Consider the following 15,521-nt stretch of genomic DNA (forward strand, 5'->3'; position numbering starts at 1 on the left):
TTTTTTCCATAAACTCCAAGTGAACTTTGCAATCAGTGCTGCAATAAAAGCCTATGTACATTTATTTAATTATAGCATTTTATTATCATGTGAAAACATACATACATCAAAAATGTGTATATAAATATAAATTGCTGGGCAGAGAAAAATAATTACATAAAATAAATAAGAAAACTTGATTTGCAACCGAATGCATTATTAACGTAATTAATTAATTTTTGTTTTGTTTTTTTTTTTTAAATGACACTGTTCAACAAAACTTTAGCACAAGAAAAAAAAATTATATGCAAAGAGACTAGCTGCTTATGCAATGCATATGTGCAAGTATGTACAAATTTCTTTTTTAGAAATAGCATGTATCAACAATAATTGCCTGAAGTATTATAGAATAACCATACGAAGTACATACATACATACATATATCGAGCCCTAACCTCCAAACATATTTTTCAAAAATTTTCTTTTTGATGCAAAAGTGTCCCTAGAGCATTTAGATGCAATTCTGTATCAAGAAAAAAATTTGGAAAAAATTTCGCTTACTTTTTTTTTTGTAAAAATTTGTGTTTTATTGCACTGTGTAATATTTAAAGCCACAGGCATTTAATAATATTTAATATCGCTGTACCACGGCCTATCGCGAACTCTGGTGTTTTTTTTTTACAAATATGCTGATAGGCAACGTCATTATAGCGAGCAAACATGTGTATGTATGTACATAAATACATACTACATATGTATATAGCTACACACAAGCATGCATACATACATATATGAAGTAACAACTGCCTTTATCAGGTACCGTTGACGTTGTCCGCCTCTCTCTATTCGCTGGGCTCCTACTTCTTATCAACTATAGTAGCTGAGTGCTATTGTGTTTTTAGTAAGTTTGTGATGATAATAGGAAATGAAAAAAAAAACATATCAAAAGAATGCTGTATAGTTGGGAAAAATTAATAGAAGCACTTTAACCAGTGAAAAAAATATGGTAACCAACACTTGAAGAGAACTGTTTCTATATTTGTATCGTAGCAAGGGGACGTAAAAGTGCTAAGAAAAACTAAACAGCCATATTCATAGCAGAATTTAGGTAAACTCGCTTGGGTTAGATTGCAAGCGATACCAAATCGAATTATCTCACTATGATAATATACCTTTTGTAATTACTGTGTCAGATAGAAGCGAGGATAATACGATAAAGATTGGAAAGAAAGGAGTACTTTTTATTATAAATGTACAATTACGTGTGTTTGTGCATTACACCGTACCAGAAATGAAATTTCGCGCACACATTCGAATCTAAAGTATTTTTTGCAAGGCAGTCTCGGAAAAGAATATAGTTTTTTTGTTCGAAAACAAGGGTCGAGAGACACGTTTTTATTCCTGAATTCATTGAGCTTTAGTACTTTAGTACTAATGTACCACCCTAATATCAGTAAATTAAAGCTTAAAAATCTCTAAACTTTTGCTTTGGAAGTATTTCTATTCGAAGAGAAGTTCGATTTTCTGTTTGTCAGTTAGTTAATCTCATTACAAAAAAAAATCCTTCAGAATATAGTTGTTCGAAAAAAATAATTTGAAAAAATTTACGAAATTGCCTTCAAAAATACTACTACATATACGGCGAACTTTTTTTCTTTGCTTGTAAGGTCCCTGCAAACCATTTTTTCAGAGTATTCTGAATTGTAGAGAAATTTTAAGGAATTCGCAAATATCTCGTCCGATTTTTTGTCGAATTTTCTGAAAGGAAATAAACTGTGCACACTTCGATACTTTTACGAAATTTGCGAAGAATTTTTTTGCAGATTTTTTTCAGAATTGTCTTTATTTTTCGTACAGAAATTTCTTTACTTTCACTTCATATAATTTTCTCTGAATAATCGTAAAAAAATCGTTACCTAAATAAGGTGCTCTTAAAGATTTCGTTAAGAATTCAAAATACAGGAGAAAAGCTCATAAATTTTAATGTTGCATAATAAATAAAAAAAGTAACAAAATCTACATACTTAAATAAAACATGCCTACCAACTGACACACCCAACCGCCCACTTTCAGTCTACTTCAATGCAAACGTGCATATCTACGCGTCAACCAGCTGTCCAACTATCCTCCAGAGCACTTAATATATATGTGCATCCTAACTCAAAAACAGCCACAACTCGAAATTTAATTTTTTCCCATAAAAAAGTTTACGGACCATATTTGTATCGTCCGCCAATATTTCCGCGCATCACTAACTGCAAAAAAAAAACGTGCGTAACATCAACAGTTTTTTTCGTTTCCTCGACATTTGGAGTTTTTGAGTTGTGCCTGTTTTTGCTTTAGAGTGCGATATATGTATGTATGCAGTGTGTGTGTGCATATTGTTTATTTACTTATTAAATCGCGCTCGTGATAACGCAGCCTATTTGTAAATTTAGTTAAATATTTTCTTTATTTTCTTTACTTTTAAAGCGTTCACAATTTGTAATCGTGTCTTATTTTTCGTGCTTTAATTATGATGTACTCGCTAATCAGTGTAAACAGCTTTTATTTATACATACTACAAATGTATGTGTAAAGCTGTTGTCACATGTTTCCACATATGTAATTAAGTTCATACATATAATGATGATATTCTTAATGCAAGTTGACATACATATATATCTAATAAGATCTAAAAGGAAAGTATTTATCAATGAATCGCCCGATGAAAAGTGAAATAGCTGTTTGCTATGATTATAACGTTATAAGCAGAAGTAAGCTTTACTATCGCGACCGTCAAAAGATCTGTCATTGAATTCGTACTCGTAGTTACGTATTCCTATAAGGTTTAGCGGTATTTTTTTCCAAACTATTTGTCGACAAATCAATCGATGGTTATCAAGACGGGTTACAGTGGTACAGCCTCATACATTTCAGGAATACTCATGAACCGATTTATTATTCAAATTTAAATTTTTCCGCCGAAATAACACTGGTAATTAATTAATTGGTAATTAACTCTGGGATCAACTGCAATTAATTCCGAATGTACGAGCTGAACCAGATCAACGCTGCCGTTTGTCTATGCCTTTGCTGAATTAAGCTTTGCGGAATTAATTTTTAAGATTTATGCTAGCGCAAGTAAATGCCTGCGCAAGTAAATGCCGCATTGACTTACTTGGGACATCTCTCATAAATATCTCGCACGAAAAGAGACGTCGATTTTAAAATTCGCGCTGGTGCGTTGTAAACAAATTAGGTCAACACGTACTGGGTTTTCTTTTATCTTACGAAAAACGGAGGCAGAAACAAGAAGGCCTTCAAGTACACGTGCTGCTCACATATTTACATATTTCCTCACGACTTATTTGCTGCTTTTATTCTTATATTAATTTACATCTTATTGTGGAATGGGACATGGTATTTCTGTCAGAGTTTCCATACAACGAAATACAGAGTGGAGTAAAAAAGCCAAGCCAAAAGCCTACTTATTATCATACAATGTATAAAATGATTAAAAAGTTAAATACAAGTCGTAAATAATGCACAGAAATGTACGCAAAAGATATACATAGATACTTATATAAGTTGTTTTGTTTTTTTCTGAGATCGAAACAACGTTATTCTACATAAATGCATTTGTGCGTATGTACAAGCATGTAGTATGTATGTATGTCTTTTTACACATAAAATGTTTTTATAAATATATTGTACATTTTATTCATTTACTTAGCCAACAGGGCAGACTGGCAGGCGTGCGTGCAAAGCGACACGAGCGCTTTTTCGCAAATTATCGCCACACTCCCCGCAATGTGCCGCCACTGCCAGCGCCTACCTGCCGGCCGCTCTGACGTCCTCAGACAGAATTGCTTACTATTTATGTGTGTTTTTAACATTTCGATTGTTTAAATATATAATTTAATGAAAAACGAAACACAATTTTTTTTTCACTTATTGCAAAGCCAATGGCCTTCGTTGCTATACTAAGTATGTAGTAGGTATTTAACAACCAATACATTTATAAAAAAGCAAAAAACAAAAAGTAATTTAAGTAATCTGTTTTAAAAATCGGTTCATTGAAGTACATACGTACATACATATGTACATAAGCACATATGTGAAATTTCATATCAATGTCCGCGGTTTCTCACACAAGCACATTATCTGAGTCATCTAATTTTATATTTGGGGTAGACAAAAAATTATTTGATTCTTAACAGTGCGCGTGTACGTGCATGCATATGTACACTAGGTTGGTCCAGAAATGCATGTGAAAAAGTAAAGTCTGAATAAAAAATCGTTAGTATTAAAAAATGGGATTACTATTGAAAGTCTCCTGAAGAGAACGTGAGTTTTCCGATCGAAAAATATTGATTTAAAAAAATTTTATACCATTTCTACGAAACACATTTTTACTCCATATAAAATACAAGGAAAGCGCTTTGAGCGACCTCCAAATATTTTTTCGATCTCAAAATAAAAAATAGGGGTATACTTTTTACGATATAGAACAATCCTTGGGGGGTGATAGCATCAAAATTCCGACTTTACTTTTTTTGACGACCCTAATGTACACACTTATGTATGTACAGCTAAATTTGTTAGTTTTGCGTACTATTGATTAATTTGTTCTTAATTTGCTTTCAAATTGTTTAAAACTAGGTTAAGTTTGATAAGGTGTGTTGATAAGGTGTTGTTTAATCGATAGAAAATAATTTGAAATTCATATGTTAAAATAAATAAACATGATTGGATGTTGAGAAACGAACTCTATAGGGAAATATGTATGTACATATGTATGCACTTATACATAAACAATCTCAAATAAATCATCAATTCATAAATCGCATAAGCAATAGAGTACCCCGCAAATTATGCCTGGATATTTCAGACTAAAGTCCTAGGCATGGGCGTAGCCAGGTAGGGGCAGGGGGGTGCTCGAGCCCTCCCCTAACTTTCAAATTTTCCTTATATATGTATATAAAATAGTACCGTGAAATGCCAGCTTAATAGGGTCGAGACCCCCCCCCCCCCCCCCCCCCAAATTTCATCCTGGCTACGCCGATGGTCCTAGGCATAAATATATCATATGTAAGGACTGTAGGATGCAAGGGTTTCCACCTGTTAAAAAATTTAACTCAAATTATTTAATCAATCAAATGAATTATTGAAATATGGGTATCAATCGAAAGGGTTTTGAGAGTGCTTTCTTTCTAAACCATCTTTTTAAAAGTGAGATTCAACGTGAATTAAGGAAATTAGGTAATTGAAATATACATATGTACATATTTATATCACAACGTGAATCGCAAGGTTTTTTAAAAGGGTTGCCACCCATTTAAGAAGTCGATTTTAATTAAAGTTAAGTATAATATACAATAAAATATGGTAGTCAAACGTGAGAATGTTAATAAATGCTTAGCCTGAATATTAAGAATATGTTTAGGGTGTTTGAAGTGGGTTGCCACATGTTGAAAAAATTAAGTTCAAGTTATTTAATAAGTTAAATTAATTATTAAAGGGTGGCTGTCAATTAAGATGGGTTTAAAAAGGCTTTATTTCTTAACTATATGTAAGAGGGTTGCCACCTGTTTAGAAAGTCAAATTTATTTAAATTATGCACAAGTTATATGAAATATCAAAATATGAGTGTGAAACGAAAGAGTTTAAAAAAAGCATTAGTTTGAAAATATTTTCGATTAGGGTTGCCGCTTACTCGAAAGGTCATATTTATATGCGAAGGCATTTTTTGTGAATGTCATCATATCTGAACCGCGTGTTCGATTGTCAAAATCAGTGGTTAAATTAAAGGGCCTTTAGATATGCAATAAGTTTTTATTTTTTGAAGCTAGAACTTTTTAGTCGTACAGGGTGATTTGAAAAACCAATACCATGCGAGACATCTCTTCAACCAGAAACTGCTGAGCAAATTTAGATGAAGTTTGGCATTCGAATTACTTATAACTCTGACTAATATTTGAAATATTTTCTAGGTTTTGGAAAGGGGGTTGCCACCTTTCATAATTCATAATTCATAACCTAATTGAAATAGGAATAGATTAAACACATAGTGGGGCGAAAGAGGTTTAAAATTTGAACATATTTTTGAAGAAGGGTTGCCATCTGTTTCAAAAGTCGAATTTAAATAAATTAAGCACCATTTATGTGAAGTATTTCAATATTTTTGTCCAACGAAAAACGTGTAAAGAAAGCTTTAGTTTAAAAGTATTAAACTAACTGAAAATGAAACATTTTTAGAAGAGCTGAAAAGTTTTCGATTGAAAAAAATATTAATACAGGTATGCTAATTTTTACGTGGCAGGATATTTTCTTACATAAAATCATAATGGCTATTTACTTGCATGAGTTCAGGTTTATTCAATGAATTTTTCCCTATTCGACCTTCAAATGACATCGAACCTTACGTTATGGGATATAGAGGTTTGGTTCAAGTAGTTGCAGAATTTTTATTTTTAACCTGTTATTTATAAAAATATAGTTCACTATATAATATAAATCATATAAATCAAAATTTCACACTTTATACTAACTTCACAAAAATTCAAAAAAAATCCATCAAAAATTTCCACTTTTCATTCAGAATTTTTAGAAAGTTTTCGAATAAACAGTTTTGTATTCAATTTTAGTCTAATGAAGTGCAAGTTTCAACCTGCTAAAAATCGCGTTGATTTTTGAGATTTTTTTTTTTGGAGACGGATTTTGCGTTTCTTTTATATACATACATTACAAATCCAATTTACATAAACTGGCGTTAATTTTTTTTAGATTTTATTGCTAACGGTCCCCCAAATTTTATTTCATCATTCATGCTTTTATTGAAAACTGCAAAAATCCGTCACAAAAAAAAACGGTTCTCAAAAATCAACGGGACTATTTAGCCGAAATTCTGAATAAAAAGTTGAAAATTTTGATGAAATTTTTTTTTTAACTTTTGTGAACTTTATATAAAGTGTGAAATTTGAATTATATGGTTTATATTCTAGAATGAACTATATTTTCATAAATAATAAATGCGAAAAATGTTTCATGAAAATAATTGTGAATATTATAATAGAATAAGGTGTACACTTGTCGCCTAGTGTATGTATGTTTCTCTACGGATTAGCTATAAAGTTTTATAAAAAAAAATAAAATCTTTGCGAATCTCTTCTAAATATCGGTTTTTATTGAACACTTAAACTAATTTGTTGATGTAGTAATTGTTTTCCAATTTTCATACACAGGGGGCAAAAAGTATTGGCTCAGAAAATTTTTCACAATATGTATACGCAAAAATTTTTTCTCTAATATTTTTCCGCCAATTTTTTATAAAAATGTGTAGAATGAACCATATTTAAAAAAAAATTGGCGGAAAAATCTTAGAAAAAAAAACGTTTGCATAGTATATTGTGAAAAATTTGCTGTGCTAATACTTTTTGCTGGAAGTGTAGGTCCTTAGTGAGTAATCTGCCGACTTTTGTGCAACGCTGAATTTCGAAAGAAAATTATTAGATAAGTTAAGGCCTTTCTGCATTAAGATACCGATAGGTATTTTTTCCTTAATTTCATTGTATTGCATAGCATTTTTTTTAATTTTATTGCAATGAATTCCGCTGCCAATTCATATGTACATATGTATTCGCAATAAAATGAAAATGTTCGAAAAACCAGTGAAAATACTTACGTTTCTGCCTTAACTTATTTATATCCATATCTACAAATGTATGTACATACATACGTAAATACATAAATACATAAAAGCGGCTAACAGACACGACACACACAGTGAGAAACAGAGAAAGAGGGAGAGTGTATTCGTACAAACGAAACAAATAATCACAAACAATTTTATGTTGTCTACAACTTTGACTTACTTACAGGTCGTTCAACTGTCACTTTGACAACTGCAGCACGTACAACTTTAGTGCAACAACAAAAACACGAATCATAGTTGAAGTATTCGTAGAAATAACAGAATCAACAAAAATCGTGGCAGATTACAATATCGACGAACTGCATTGGCAGTGGCAACCGCAAAAAAGGCGAGCGAGCGCAGTGAAATAAACATTGTTGTAGCTGCTGTTATTGAATAGCAATACCAATACAGGCAACCCACCACATGGTGCACTTATAACAGAATCAGCAACCAACTGCAGCAACGCAACAGGAGAAACCAACAGCAAAGCCAGCAGCGACGACATTAAAGTCAACTGCGGCATTGGCAATAATATAGCGGCGCGGCCAACATAGTAGTCGTATTTGCTACGAGTGGTGTAACAAATGCAATAAAGCGAGTGCAACCGCAAGCTGAAAAACAAAAAAACAAAAATTAAATACAAAAAAATTGTGCAAGTGTGCATTTCAACAACCACACGACACGACAGTCTGCATTCGTGCAGTCCACTTTACATTACATTTGTGAGCCTATGCTTTCCAAGTACTCATAGTAAACGGACAGCGGAAGTGAGCGAACGAATATAAACAGTGAAGTAACTGAGAAGTACTCGTAGTAGTGAGAGCGCAAGCACTGCAACGGCAACGCTAACTACCTAAACCGTTGGTGGAGTATTGAGGCTCCACAACAACACTATCACAGCCGTTTTTGTTAGTGTATGTTGCTTTTGAAATCGGATGCCGGCTATTCGACCTGATTTTTTCTTACAGTTCACTCGTTCCCTGGTTCGTTGTCATTTGTGATAACGAGTGGGCGGGCGACTGCAACAACAACACAACGTTCACGGCGTAGGAGCAGCAACAAAAAAAAAAAACTATTTGCTCTGCTGCAGCAATTAATGAGCAACTCTTTTTTTGTTGTGCAAATGCATAGCAGCGATTTTTGTGTTAAACTCAACAACAACAACTACAACAACAATTGCAATTGCAAAAGTGTAAAAGTAAATTGCAAGGTGACCGACATTGGCCGTCACCCTGTCAGCAAATGCTGATTTGAAGTATTGAAACAAAAAACGTGTTTTACATCATTTGAGTTAAATTTAACTGTAAGCAAACAACAATAACAATATGTGACTTTAAGCAGCAAAGAAAAAAAACATAAAAAACAAAAACTTCTAAATCAAACAGAAACTAAACCCAGACAAAACGTGATTGCAATTTGTGATTTTATAAGCTCATAACTTCGCCCGTATTTGTATGCTACAAAAAGAATATTTAAGTTTTTTAATGCAATCTTTAAACCCCGCTGCATAGTGTGATTTCATAATTTTTGCTGTGAAATTTTTTTAATAATTTAACAAAGTTAAATATAATACGTAATCATTCAAAAAGAAAATCTAAGTTACTTAGAAATATTAAATAAAAATCCAAATATATACTCGTATATAAAACAGCAAAAATAAAAACAAATAAAAATATCAATAGCAATACACTCATCTAAATATGCATGGCATAACGCATTTATATCGACAGCATGCTGTCGAAAAACAGCTGAGCGCAGATAGTGCCTGCTCCAGCCATCATGCGCACCACAACAACCATTCACCTTTTGGCGCTCGCAATAGTTATCCGCGCGACAGCATTAGCTACGACGACAGCAACGATTCGTGCAGCAATAATGGCACAACAATTCGCTTGCATAGCGTTGACTCGGGCAGCAGTTCGGGTTCGTCGACCAACTCCAAATCGCCAAATTGGTCGCAGGGTAAGTGAAATACTGCAGAGCGGCAGGAATGGATCGGAGCAAGATTACAAACTAGGCAGGAGCTCAGTAATGTTAGGGGTATTCATGCTCGGACTTTATTTATAGGTCCGCTCCCATTGTCCTCAGACTAAGCCTCGTAAAACTGTCAAAAAATAAAAATTCGACCAGAGCGAGAAAGTAACACTAAAAGTATGGGATCGCTTTCTATTAAAAATGGTAACTTCTGACAGAGAGAGAGGACCTTATGTGCATTAGAGTGGCCCTTAAAACATCAAGATCATGGTGCACTCCTTCCACGGAAATCTAAAAATTCAAAACAAATTTTTAGGGATCGCTCCCAGAATTTGAAACAATTTTTTTTTTTCCTAATTCGGAACAATTCGACAAAATTTTGTCGTAAAAAAATATCAACATCATGGAGTACACTTTTGTTTTTTTTTTCAAAAAAAAAAATATTTAAAATTTTGACATTTTCTAGGGATGCTCCATACAAAATTTAAATGTTGATATTCCAAGGACCACCCTAATGTACATACATACAAAACCAGTTTTTGGCCGAAAATGGTGTGACACTTTTCTCAGACAATGCATTATCCTCAGTTTTGCATAAAGAACAAGATTTCATCGCGAAAAAAGTAAAAATAACAACTTGTACTCGTATATCCGTAGTTGTGTATGTAATGTATGCGTAGCACCATCACAGTCAGCTAACAAGTTTACTTACAGGCCTTAACTTAAAAAGTCATATTTTTTAAATAATAAATATATAAATAAAATATTGGCGTGGAATATTTTTATACAGTATTCTTGGTGAATATATATGTATATTCATATATGTAACAAATTTAGAATGAATTTTGAGTGTGCCAATAAAAATTGCAAAATTGAAATTTTTGTTTCGTAAATTATAGCCATTGGATAAGCAATGAAATTTTTTTTTTTCATTTGGTGGCGCACTAGTTTCATTACTCTAGATGGGTTCGCTTTAGCAAGAAGAAGATTTTCACCGTTTAATATTAAAATTTTGATGTAACTTAAGTTTTTAAACGGAAAAAATCGCTAAATATTAAAAATTACAAAATAGCTGCGACAGATATTCTGCATGCTGCCATTTTTATTTTTATTTGGTGGCACACTCTTGAAACTTCACAGGTATATTGTATATGATGCCAACTCTCATTGTCTCTAACATGAACATACTATTAAAAAACTTCCCGAAGTTATTAAAAAAAAAATATGACAATGAAAAAATGGGCAATTTCGGTACTTTTTCGCCTAAGTAAGGCTAAAATTGTTCAAATACTTGATTTATTTCTAATTGCACTTATTTTTGGGACTCCGTTGATTGAAATAAATCCAAGAAGAATGCTTTACCGTTTTTTTTTTCTGGCGAGAGAAGGGAGTGACTCTAAAAAAAAAACACTTTTTTAGTGCACTGCCTTGTAGAACAGAATGTAGCTGGTCCATTCTAAATACATATGTAACGGGTGATTTTTTAAGAGCTTGATACCTTTTTTTTTTAAAAAAAACGCATAAAATTTGCAAAATCTCATCGGTTCTTTATTTGAAACGTTAGATTGGTCCATGACATTTACTTTTTGAAGATAATTTCATTTAAATGTTGACCGCGGCTGCGTCTTAGGTGGTCCATTCGGAAAGTCCAATTTTGGGCAACTTTTTCGAGCATTTCGGCCGGAATAGCCCGAATTTCTTCGGAAATGTTGTCTTCCAAAGCTGGAATAGTTGCTGGCTTATTTCTGTAGACTTTAGACTTGACGTAGCCCCACAAAAAATAGTCTAAAGGCGTCAAATCGCATGATCTTGGTGGCCAACTTACCGGTCCATTTCTTGAGATGAATTGTTCTCCGAAGTTTTCCCTCAAAATGGCCATAGAATCGCGAGCTGTGTGGCATGTAGCGCCATCTTGTTGAAACCACATGTCAACCAAGTTCAGTTCTTCCATTTTTGGCAACAAAAAGTTTGTTAGCATCGAACGATAGCGATCGCCATTCACCGTAACGTTGCGTCCAACAGCATCTTTGAAAAAATACGGTCCAATGATTCCACCAGCGTACAAACCACACCAAACAGTGCATTTTTCGGGATGCATGGGCAGTTCTTGAACGGCTTCTGGTTGCTCTTCACTCCAAATGCGGCAATTTTGCTTATTTACGAAGCCATTCAACCAGAAATGAGCCTCATCGCTGAACAAAATTTGTCGATAAAAAAGCGGATTTTCTGCCAACTGATTTTGGTAATAAAATTCAATGATTTGCAAGCGTTGCTCGTTAGTAAGTCTATTCATGATGAAATGTCAAAGCATACTGAGCATCTTTCTCTTTGACACCATGTCTGAAATCCCACGTGATCTGTCAAATACTAATGCATGAAAATCCTAACCTCAAAAAAATCACCCGTTACATTCATCCTCCAAGCTAGATGTACACATTGGGTCATCGATGTTACCTATGTACATGTGGTACCTATATGCCGTCTTCATGATGCTGCGTAGCTCAAGCCTTCCTTCTGGCCTATTCAGGAAACACTTGGTTCTTTTGTTGACAGCATCCGCTGAGCTTTACTGAATCATTCAGTCTGTGAGTCGTCGGTGTAGAAAGTTTGTAGCGATTTCCACAAAATAGTGTGCGGATCTCTCAATTACTTCTTTGTATAAGAGTTAATGGCCATGCTTTCGTCCAAAAGAGACTTAATAGAAATCGATATCTGCTTCGTAAATATTTCCCAAAATTTAAGAGTTCAACAATATCCCAATTTATTGTGGCTATGTTAGCAAAAAAAAAAAATTGCTAGGTTTTTTCTGGCGCACATTCCTTTCTCCGATCCACATTTCGGTACGCCTTTCGAACATATTTTTCACATACTTACCTCCAACACATTCCAGAAAAGGTAATCGATAAATTGCTACAGTCCTCCAGCCCTCAGCCTGTACCCGAAGGCAATAAATCGCTCAACAATCACTACCGCAACTCGCCATCGAATGCCAGCAACATGACACGCAGTTCCTACGAAAGTTATAGCAACAGTTTCAAACAAGCCTCCTCGAAACGTAACTACTTCGATCGATCTCACAGCCCAGCCGTATATGCTGTAAGCGTAATTTGCTAAGCAATTTTCATTTGTCAATTGAAATTTATCTAATCACATCCAATTTTGTAGAGCCTACGCCGTTACTCGAACGAATGTTCCAGTTCGCCGCCAGTCTCCACACAGGGTGCTGGCTACTTCCCACATGATCTCGATGACATCTATGAATCGCAAGGCGATCATCAGTACTTCACCCATACAGGTGCGAGCAGTGCGCGTACCCCAGAACGACCGAGCATCAATTCAATTTTCCATCGAGTGGGCGCCGCCTATACATCGCTGGACGATTATAATGCGGCGCAGACACGACACCACTCCATGGACAATGGCAGCTCGTCATATAAACAACGTTTTGATAATAGCAGCTTTGCGAAGAGTTTAAGCACCAATGAGGATAGCGATAATTCATTGCCGCGTAGCGAACATAAGAAATCAAAGCATCATCCCCATGGCCAGCATCATCATCATCATCATCACCATCATCATTCTATACAGGAGATGTTGAAACAATTCTCCAAGAAAGTGCACATTTGGCCACGCAAATCACATGACACCAACAGCGTTTGTACGTCGCCGCAAAATGATCCGCAAGAGAACTTCCGTTCGCGTTCGAAGAGTTTGGATGTGAATACGCTGAGTCGACCGAATCGGATATTGGAGGATTGTGATGCGACATACAAAATCTATGAGAAGATTGTGAAAGAAGGTAAATTTTTGAGATACACACGGCAAGAGGTGGAGGTGGAGGTGTAGAGTAAGTTGCGAAAAAAAAGCACGGAAGTGGTGTTACTGCTAGCTGACGTCAGCTGGAAAGCTAAACTTTGAAACTTTGCTTGTTCACGTTTTTGCTATCCACATTGATTGTGTAACTATGTTATCTACGTACATACATACATACATACGTTCTTTTTACAGCACACTAAAATCGTTTACGATTTAACTTTTACTACTTTATTATGCCAAGCGGTTACTTGTTGTAATTTTAATTTAACACTACATGCTTTGAGTATAACTATTCATTCGCAAACTATTATACAAATTTTAAATATTTTTATTTTTTAATATTCCATGCAATTAGGTGCTCACATGCGACGCGCTTCAGCCGATTTGGAGAAACGACGTGCTTCTTTGGGTGCAGCTAGTCGAGGCTTACGTGGAGACGGTACTTTGGATCCACATCATGCCGCCATATTATTCCGTGATTCCAGAGGGGTGAGTTGCAAAAACTATTTTTTGTTAAATGCTACTTTTAAAGAGCTTAAATAAGGTTTATGAAACATTTGATGCAGATGGTATTGTTGCAAAGACGGGCGCATAGCTATTACAGTTGTTCTACGAGCAAAATAAAGACATTCACGAAAATTTCTACATTTAAAATATTTATGTTTGGCAATATTTAATATTTTCCTTTTTTTAACTCGCAAAAATTCAACAAAATTTTGACTTTGACCAGCTTTAACTCAGTGAGCAGCAATCAGTTTCGGTAATATGTCAAATTTATAAAATTTCCATTAAAAAAAAAAACATACCCTATTTTTTAAGTTTTGAAATTTTCGTGGATATCTTTATTTTGTGCGTAGCAGAAAAAAAGAGGATGTCCCTTACTAAGTTTAGATATTGATATTTTTAAGTACCTAATGCATACTAGGATGGAGCGTAAAAATAAATTTTTCGATTTCGAAATTCCAATAGTGCAGAAAAGTTGCGTAATATGATCACATTGAACCGTTGTCCGGATCGAATAATTTTCAAGGTAGCGCCAGGAGCCTTTGTTTTAAAGTCTTTCCAGAAAGATTTTGAGTATGCAATTTTGTAGCCCATTAAATTTTAGTGTAATAAAGTGCAAGTTTCAAGATGCGTTGATTTTTGAAAAAAAAATCCCGACTTGCACCTTTAAATAAAGAAACCATAATTTGGGAGATTTTCTGAAACTTTTAAGCCCTCGGAACGACCGTAAATATTATCCGATCGGTTCAATGTGATCATGTTACGCAACTTTTCCGCAGTATTAAGATTTTATATTCGAAAATTTTATTTATTTTTTTCGATCCACTCTAATGCACACCCTATACTACCAGTGCCACTTTTAATTTACACTCCCTTGAAATTTTCTGCTTCATAGTTTTTTGATGAATTTTCATCAGTGGGCGAGATAATGGCAACCACATAGATTGTTTATACCCTTTCGAAAGAAGAACCCAGAGCTTTTAAAATTTTTTGGTTAAAAAAAATTAATTTAAAAAATGAATGCAATTTTGTGCAAATTTTAAATGTAGCAAATATAGAACAACTCAAGAGCTTTTAAAATTTTTTGGTGGAAAACAAAACCATTCAGAGAACCAATGCAATTTTTTTTTTTAATTCTGCAAAAAAAATACCATTTAATTCATAAATGTACATAGTTCTGTCTATAGCTTTTCATGGAAATGCAATAAACCCACAAAACCATACGCATTAGGGCTGTGCGATTAATTGATTATTCAAAATTTTAATTAATCATAAAGTAAATAACTCAATTATTCGATTAATTGGAAATTATGATTACTCAAAAGTTCAGTTACTCGAGTAATCAAGATTTTGATTAACCAAAAACAAAAATATTTGAGTAATTTGCTTTATGATTAATCAACATTATGAATAAAATGAGTAATGAACATTTCAAAGTACTCTTTACATACATACATATAAAGCAGTTGAAGTTCCTTGATACTTTGAAAAAAACATTTCTGTTTTCAAAAATTAAAATGAAATACATACTTTATTTATATATTTTTTTCATATACAGAATATAAAAAAG

At 33.8% G+C, this 15,521-nt stretch overlaps 1 protein-coding gene and 1 long non-coding RNA gene across 2 annotated transcripts in view; both read left to right on the top strand.

Annotated features, from left to right (window-relative positions):
• The window catches only part of LOC118743015, a 104,753-nt gene extending 96,859 nt beyond the window's left edge, over positions 1-7,894 (top strand). The window contains exon 2 of the long non-coding RNA XR_004993415.1: positions 7,842-7,894. This is a non-coding gene — a long non-coding RNA (uncharacterized LOC118743015). The remainder of the gene's footprint in view (positions 1-7,841) is intronic.
• LOC118742948 overlaps positions 1-15,521 on the top strand; it is a gene marked incomplete in the record, with an annotated part of 403,480 nt that overhangs the window by 338,064 nt on the left and 49,895 nt on the right. The window contains 1 exon segment of the mRNA XM_036475384.1: positions 13,803-13,936. Coding sequence (XP_036331277.1) covers positions 13,803-13,936 — 134 coding nt within the window.

Source organism: Rhagoletis pomonella, unplaced genomic scaffold (genome assembly GCF_013731165.1).
Source record: "Rhagoletis pomonella isolate Grant_MI unplaced genomic scaffold, Rhpom_1.0 Rhpom_scaffold_00001, whole genome shotgun sequence".
Classification (NCBI taxonomy): domain Eukaryota; kingdom Metazoa; phylum Arthropoda; class Insecta; order Diptera; family Tephritidae; genus Rhagoletis; species Rhagoletis pomonella.